The sequence below is a fragment of the Oryctolagus cuniculus genome, chromosome 7 (assembly GCF_964237555.1).
Source record: "Oryctolagus cuniculus chromosome 7, mOryCun1.1, whole genome shotgun sequence".
NCBI lineage: Eukaryota > Metazoa > Chordata > Mammalia > Lagomorpha > Leporidae > Oryctolagus > Oryctolagus cuniculus.
Window position 1 is genome coordinate 49,825,277 of NC_091438.1, and position 8,725 is coordinate 49,834,001.

Below are 8,725 nucleotides of genomic sequence, written 5' to 3' on the forward strand. Positions count from 1 at the left end.
TACAAAAGTTGCATTTTATGGTCTACTTAAAACTATTGGTTGAACTCTGTAATCAATACACAATTACTCTTAAGTGTTTAATTAATGCTATAACTAGTACTCAAATAGTATTTTACACTTTGTGTTTCTGTGTGGGAGCAAAATGTGGAAATCTTTACTTAATATATGCTAAATTGATCTTCTGTATATAAAAAATAATTGAAAATTAATCTTGATGTGAAGGGAAGGGGAGAGGGAGTGGGAGAGGGGAGCATTGTGGGTGGGAGGGAAGTTATTGGTGGGGGAGCTAATGTAATCCATAAGCTGTACTTTGGAAATTTATGTTCATTAAATTAAAAAAAAATCTATCTGTTTCTGATCTCAACAAATTATCCAATTAGCTTCCTCAGGGCACCCTTGACCTCCTTGTTCCTCAGGCTGTAGATGATGGGGTTCAACATGGGGGTCACAACACAGAAGAGCACAGAGACCAGGATGTCCATGTCCAGGGAGGAGCCATCGCGGGGCCTGTCATAGTTGAAGTTGGCTGTTCCAAAGAAGACCACCACCACAGTGAGGTGGGATGCACAGGTCGAGAAGGCCTTGCTCCTGCCCTGAGCAGAGGGAATCTGAAGGATGGCAGAGACGATGCGTATGTAGGACACGGCCGTGAAGAGGCAGGGGCTCAGGCCGATGGTGGCGCTGGCCACGTGCAGCACAGACTCATTGACAGAGGTGTCTGAGCAGGAGAGCTTCAGGAGCAGGGGGATGTCACAGAGGAAGTGGCTGATGTGGTTGGGCCCACACAGAGTGAGCAAGGCTGTCAGCACAGTGTGCGTCACAGAGTTCACCAGCCCACACATCCAGGATGCAGTCACCAAGCAAACACAGACCTTCGCATTCATGAGAACTGGGTATTGGAGAGGGCAGCAAATGGCCACGTAGCGGTCATAAGCCATAGCAGCCAACAAGACACCTTCGGTGCCAGCACATGTCACGAGGAAGAACATCTGGGAAAGGCAGCCCTCGTAGGAGATGGTCTTCTTTTCCCGGAAGAAGTTCACGAGCATGACTGGAACAGTGGTAGAAGTGTAGCAGATGTCCAAGAAGCTCAAGTTGCTGAGGAAATAATACATTGGAGTATGGAGAGCAGGACTGAGCCTGGTGGCCATTATTAGGAGCACGTTCCCCAGGAGCGTTGTCAGGTAAATGACCAGGAAGACCAGGAAGAGCAGGCCCTGTAGATCAGAGTGGTTGGAAAATCCCAAGAAGATGAACTCGGTGACAGATGTTTGGTTGTTCATCTCAAATGGTGTCACAGCTATGAAACAAAAAACAAAAAGGAAACTGTAATGAGAACATACTGAGGACATCCCCGGATGAGGTGATAAATCAGTGTGAAATAATATTGGACAGAAAATAGCCTTGGCAGCAGTGACCTGCAGGGCTGACTTCAAGGAGATCATGACTCCTCACTTAACAGGCCTAGCCAGCTCAGGCCCTGCCAACTCCCTCAAGTTTGCATAGCTGCTGATGTGTGAGAATAAACAGACTTGCTTAAAGCCAACAATGAGCCACTAACCCTTGCACTGGTGCAAGTTCATTTTTCACTATCTCAGTAATAGTTTCCACTATTCATCTTCCCCTCCCATTTTGGGTATCTAAATTTTTTATCGCAAAACAATAAAAAAGTGTAAAAGACAACAAAGAACTAAATATCTGCAGAATTAGAGCCAGTGCTACCTTTTAGTTTATTCATTATAAGTTTCTTATTTTATATAAATCTTGATATCCATTTATATCTGTAAAGTAGCAGAAGCACTATTTTACAAATTGAAAAGGAAGATGCTAAATTTTTAAAAATATTTTATTTATTTGAGAGGTACAGTTACAGACAGAGAGAAGGAGCGACAGAGAGAAAGGTCTTCTATCTGCTGGCTCACTCCCTAAATGATCGCAATGGCTGGAGCTTGGTCAGTCCAAAGCCAGGAGCCAAGAGCTGCTTCTGGGTCTCCCACCTAGATAGCAGAGGCCCAAGCACTTGGACTACCTTGTACTATTTTCCCAGGCCTTAGCAGAGAGCTGGATCAGAAGAGGAGTAGCCGGGACACAAACCAGCACTCATATGGGATGCTGGCACCACCTACTACACCACAGCACTGGCCCCAAGAAGAGGCTAAGTTATCTTTATTCAGACATAACATAATCCCATGTCTAGAAAACACCAGATTATCTGAAAAAGTTATTAAAGCTAATAAAAAATTCAGCAAAATTGCACAAAAATCAATTGTTTCTATGCACTAGCAATGATGACCCCAAACGTTAAGAAATAAATTCCATTTATAATACCTTAAAGAATTAAGCGTTTAAAATTAATCTTACTAAGGCAGTGAAAGACAAATGCACTGAAAACTACAGAACATGACTGAAAGAAATGAAAGAAAACCTAAATAAATGGAAAAATATCCTGTGTTCTTTGTGAGAAATACCAACATTGGTAGGATATCAATACCAAGAAAAAGCAGCTACAGATTCAGTTCAATCCCTAATATCTCCAGCAGCATTTTCACAAAACAATGGAAAAGCCAATCCTCAAATCCATACGGAATTCCAAGGTATCCCAATGAGTCAAAACAGTCTTCAAAAAGAATAGAGTTGGAGTACTAACCCTTCCTGACTTTGAAAGTTACTATATAGCATTGGTATTTAAAGGAGCACTCCAGTGCTAGGAATAGGCATTTGATGCAGTTGTTAAGTTACTGCTTGGGATGCCCACATCCCATGGTGGAGTGCTTGCCTCTGTTTTCCAACCAGCTTTCTGCTGATGTGTACTCTGGGAGGTAGTGAGTGATGGCTCAAGTAGTTGGGCTTCTGCCTCCCACTGGGATACCTAGATAGTGTTCCCAGCTCCTGGCTTCAGCCACTGTGGACATTTAGGGGATTGAATCAGCAGATGGGAGCTTACTTGCACTTGTTTGCTCCCTCCCCTCCCCTCCTGTACTAACGATTAACACTATCTCTGCCTCCTATTTTTCCTATTTTTGAGCACATCCTAATTGCCAGGCAATCTCTATGGATTAACCCATTAATTCTCAAAGCAGTGTGTAAGTAAGTACCTTGACCAGTCCTGTTTTGCCAGTAAGGAAGCTGAGGCTTCCAGGCTTATTCTGGCTGTCTGAATTCAGAGCCTCCTCCCTCTCCATTACAATGTGTGAGTGCTCACCTCTACTTATTTGCTTCATTCCAAGTATTTCTTGGTAACTTATTTGGCCAAATTGTCAAATTCACCTTGAAATAAAATCTCCTTAACCTTGGGCATAATGGGCCTGATATACACTCTTCCTTGATGGCTTTGCAACTTCTGTTTCACTAACTGAATTTAAGCTGGATAAACAAGAGTTTTGCAGTCATGTGCCACATATGTTTTGGTCTATAGCAGGCCTCATATACTGCAAAAGTCCATGATATTATAACAGAGCTGAAAAATTCCTATCACCCAGTGACATCGAAGTCATGGTAATCTCATAGCCCAGTGCATTCTCACGTGCTTCTGGGGATGCTGCTGTACCTACTGTATTGCCAACTGTGGAAATGTGTAGCATTACAATCACATAATACATAAAACTGGATAATGAACAGCTGTGATACAGGTTTGAGTATTTATTATTTTTAATCATTTTTGTGCTCTCCTGCTTTTCAAAAAGTTGCTGTAAAGCATTTGCTGTTTATGCAAAGAGGTGATGCATCTTGTGTTTACTGCATCTCTTGATTGCATCAAGAAGCCACACCGAGAGATTGACCTAAACCATCTAGGTTTATGGAAGGACACACTATGATGCCTCCATGAAAAAGTTACCTAATGCCTAATGAGGTACTTCTCAGTGTGTAGCCCCATCGTTAAGCAGCCCGCGAGATCCTGTCACTGGAGATCCTCAAGCAAGGTTAGGTCTCTGACCCAAATCTCATGTGACTATCATTTGAATTGATGCTTAGAGTTTCTTTCAGCCCTAGGATTCTGTTGTTCTGTCAAAGTCATTACACAGGAGAAAACAGCATTATTAAGACCGTGGAAGTGTCTTGTAAACATGGTATAAGACTGAAAAGTTTCTTTGGTGACATATTTTGTCAGAGCTAGAGAGCTATGTTCCATATTTTACTTGTTAACCTTTTACAGTTTAGTAAAATTTTTATTTTGAAATGCTTGCAGAATCATAGGAAGTTACAAAGAAATGTACAAGGAGTTCTCATTATTCTTAAATATTTTATGAGATTTTAAACTTAAAAATAGCACATGCTCACTGAAAAATTTAAGTGAGTCAAAGGCATATCAAATGAGAATGAAGTATCTTCACCTTCATACCACAGTTCAGCCCAACACCACTGGCACTGCGTGATAGGAATTTTTCAACTCCGTTATAATCTCAGTTACATATGCGGCCTGCTGTAGACCAAAACATTTTGTATTGCTTGACTGCAAAATGCTTGCTTATCCAGCTTAAATTCAGTCAGTGAAACAAGAAGTTGCAAGGCTATCAACAAAGGAACAGTTTGGTGTGTGTCCTTATTTGCAATTTATTTATATGCATTTATGATTGACAAATAAAAGGCAGCTTAAAAACATCCCAAGTCTTTCCATCGCTTCAAAGACCTCTCCAGAAGTCCTGTGGTTTTTGATAATAGTAGCCAAAGTATAACACTTGGCTGTTTATTGAGTACTGTAATCATGATATCCCAGACACTATGCAAGGTGTTTGAGCATAGACTATCATGAACCTGTTACAGTTTATACAGTTTATTGGGATTTGCAAACAAGGAAACTGATACTCAAGGTTGCACAACTACTATTACCAGTTGCTGGAATTTAATCGAGGATATTGACTTGAAGGCCACAGCCTTTCTGTGTCAGTTTCCTGCAAAGAACAATCTGTGGATAATAAACAGATGAAAAGAAATGGCCAAGAAGGGAAAATATCTAATTTTTAAACAATTTTGAAATTCAGTCAACTCAGCATAAAGAATTCGCCAAAGCCAAAAATGTTACTGGTAACATCAGTCCAGCCAGTTTCATGGATTTATAATTTTAAAGCACAGTTAAATGATTGACCATTTGACTTTTCCACCCATTGTCCCTACCTGTGAGCAGCACCCACAGCAAAACATCTAGCATTTGTCAGGCACAGATTCTCAACATCTATCTCTGCCTCAAACATGACCATGTTTGAGAAGTGAGGGGGTCTGTAGGGACTTCACAGAGAATTGCACGCCTTCCCCAGCCTATGCCATGGGCAGCTTGGAGCTGCTGTCAAACACTGGTCCCCCTCTCAGAACACACATGTCAGAGTGGAGAAGGACTGGCCTCCCATGACCCCTCCATGAGAGGGTGCCTCAGGTCATGACGCTGGCATCACGGAGCCCGATAGCCCACGGGCAGCCCATCTCCCTGCCCATGGAGGTGAACAGGAAACCAAAGCTTGGACCACATACACTGCTCACTAGCAGTACGGGTTGAAGTAATAGAACAGGAAATACACAAAATACAGTGCTTCATTCTGAACCGCAGAGAAGGGACATCTCGGCTAACCTCTGGGGACATTTCTGTTCAGCAGTTTAGATGCAAACACCTTACAGACCTGAGAAGAGTAAGAGTGAGTAAGGGCGCGAGTGGGGCGCCCTGGCTCTTGGCCTGTGGGGCACTCGGTGTATATATACCTCCCTCATAGTAGAGTGGTTCCAAAGGAAACTGTGCCAGCATTGGCTCAGTTCCCAACCTGGGAACGGCAGCTCTACTTCTGTCTTTAGTATTAGTAAATCATCTCAAAAGGAGAATGAGAATGAAATGATTTAGGAATAACCTCAAATCTGCACCACTTCTTTTTAAAAATATTTATTTGTATTTATTGGAAAGACAGAGTGACAGGAGAGGGACCCGCCATCTGCTGATTCACTCCCCCAATGTCTGCAACAGCGGGGGCAACACCAGGCAAAAGCCAGGAACCTGGAACTCAATCTGGATCTGCCACGTGGGTGTCAGGGACTCAAGTAATTGAGACATTACCTGCTGCCTCCCCAGTTGTGTTAGTGAGAAGCGGGATCAGAAGCAGAGGGGCCAGGACCCAAATTGGCAATCCTATGTGGGAGGTGGGCTGCAAATGGCAGCTTACCCTGCAGTACCACAACACTCTTGCGCCTCTGTGGTATTTCTTTAAAAAGGGACCAGAGGAAGTCAGTCATTTACAAGCTTCAAAGCTTTGTTAGGGTTGACACGTTGCTTGCAACAGACTTATAAAGATGAGAACTTCTAGCTGGGTGAACATAAAAGTTTCCAAATACAAGTGTTTTGCAAATTTAATTACCTTTTATTTAAGCAATTTTTTGTGTGTGCCCCTACTGTCATTCTATAAAGTTTAAAGAAGAAATGTGATTATATGTATTCCCTTTGAAAATTATTGCTGCTGTCCTGCTTGTCCAAATTAGGAATAATACTTGTAGTGCATACTATTTATCTTGAACATATTCTCCCCTCCTGTTATCTCACTTCAAGAATTCAGGCACCCTAGGCCGGCGCCGTGGCTCAATAGGCTAATCCTCCACCTTGCGGCGCCGGCACACTGGGTTCTAGTCCCGGTTGGGGCGCCGGATTCTGTCCCGGTTGCCCCTCTTCCAGGCCAGCTCTCTGCTATGGCCAGGGAGTGCAGTGGAGGATGGCCCAGGTGCTTGGGCCCTGCACCCCATGGGAGACCAGGAGAAGCACCTGGCTCCTGGCTCCTGCCATCGGATCAGCGCGGTGCGCCGGCTGCAGCGGCGGCCATTGGAGGGTGAACCAACGGCAAAGGAAGACCTTTCTCTCTCTGTCTCTCTCTCTCACTGTCCACTCTGCCTGTCAAAAATAAAAAAAAATAAATAAATAAAAATTTAAGAATTCAGGCACCCTTCAGGCTTTCAAGAAGATAATCTGTAAGGCCATTTCCATTCTGGCTTTATGATTACTATTTTAGGAATTGATATGCATAAAATTGCAATGAAAGTCTAAGTCATGAAAATGGTAAAGAAAAATTTAACCATGTTTTTTTAAGTACACTTTTAATGGGTAGGTATATCCTGTTACTGGGCAGAGATTTTCTCAGTTGTGAGGGTAAACGAGCTACTTACCATACACTCCCACTGAAAGCCTTGGACTTCTGGCTTTGGGGGCGGAGCTTGCTGCGCTCCATACTAGCAGCTGAGCTATGGTGAAACTGGCTGCTGAGCTCCATGTGTCGTGTGGGGGACCTGCCTTCCCCATGACTGTGCGTAGAGCACAGTCATGGCCTAATGCAGGAGGCAGAAATCCTCTTTGATCTCTCCACACCTCACTTTCCTAGGATGGCCATTTACAAATGCCTGTGGACCAACCTTTTGGGAGTATCTATGTACTCTCCCTCTAGGCTGCTGTTCTGGGACTCCCCAGACTCAAACACAACTCACAGGCAACAGCCTGAATAGAAACTGGAAATAATGAGCAATTAATTCTCTCTTGGATTCATTAGGGTTGTCACACTCCTATTTTCCCAGCATGCACTGAGGGGGTCAACTTCCTGCCTCTTTTGGGACATTCATGAGTAAAGTTCATTACTGGATTTGTTGTTAAGAATTGTGGCTAGAGCCTGAAAGCTTTCTCTCTCCTCACCATCAAGGAGGGGAGGGGTCTGTTCAAATGTAGGCTTCTTTAATTGGAGTCCAAAACATATGAGGGCATTTTCCCCATTTGTTCTGCTCACCGTGGCTGTGGGCCATGGACCTAGACTCTTTATGCAGTTTGTGTCTGGAACCACAGAACTGACAGCGAATCTGCTATCATAGCTTTAAGCCCCTGCTGGTTAGTGCTGCTGGCCTGGACGTAATGCCCTTCCTTCCTCAGTAGCACTCCCTGTGCTTTCATGCCCCCTGATTTCTGGTTCTGAAGTGCTCTTGACCTGGTGATGCCACTGCTTACTGTAGAGTTCGAAGGAGGAAAAGGACAGAGCCATCAGATAGCTCTGTGGCAGACAGATGGAAAGAAGGCTATAAGTTTGAAAACCTTGCAGTATTATACTGTGCTAAAATTAAGATTAAAAACTTAAGTCTTGAAACTTCAAAAATCATTTTTGCAGGATGAAGATTTACATATGTGAAGGAGAAGCACAGAAATGTTGCTTATTAAAGACCTTAGGGGCTGGCGCTGTGGCTCACTTGGTTAATCCTCCGCCTGCGGCGCCGGCGTCCCATATGGGCACCAGGTTCTAGTCCTGGTTGCTCCTCTTCCAGTCCAGCTCTCTGCTGTGGCCTGGGAAGGCAGTGGAGGATGGCCGAAGTGTTTGGGCTCCTGCACCCCATGGGAGACCAGGAAGAAGAACCTGGCTCCTGGCTTCGGATCGGCACAGTGCTGGCCGTAGCAGCTATTTGGGGAGTGAACCAATGGAAGGAAGACCTTTCTCTCTGTCTCTCTCTCTCACTGTCTACAACTCTACCTGTCAAATAAAAAAATAAAGACCTTAGGAGAATACAAATCAAAAACAATAAGATACACTTTACATTCTAGGATGACTTCATCCAAAAGTGGATAACAAGCATTAGTGAGGATGTGGAGAAATTAGTGAGGAGTGCATGAGGAAACCCCATGCACTGCCGGATGTAATGTAAAATTGTGCACTTGGAAACAATATGGCACTTCTTCAAAAGACCAAGCACAGAGTTACCATATGATCCAACCATTCCATTCCTATGTAAA

The 8,725-nt window shown here is 43.6% G+C and overlaps 1 protein-coding gene and 1 long non-coding RNA gene across 2 annotated transcripts in view; one reads left to right on the plus strand and one right to left on the minus strand.

Annotated features, from left to right (window-relative positions):
* The first annotated feature begins 308 nt into the window (after positions 1-308).
* Positions 309-8,725, plus strand: part of LOC103350079 (protein lin-28 homolog A) — a 51,437-nt gene continuing 43,020 nt past the window's right edge. Inside the window, exon 1 of the long non-coding RNA XR_011390479.1 lies at positions 309-1,636. This is a non-coding gene — a long non-coding RNA (protein lin-28 homolog A). The remainder of the gene's footprint in view (positions 1,637-8,725) is intronic.
* Positions 343-1,358, minus strand: LOC100342554 (olfactory receptor 5J3-like). The gene has a single exon (XM_008264564.3). It carries the CDS (start codon positions 1,350-1,352, stop codon positions 369-371), a length of 984 nt encoding a protein of 327 aa, XP_008262786.3. The 5' UTR covers positions 1,353-1,358; the 3' UTR covers positions 343-368.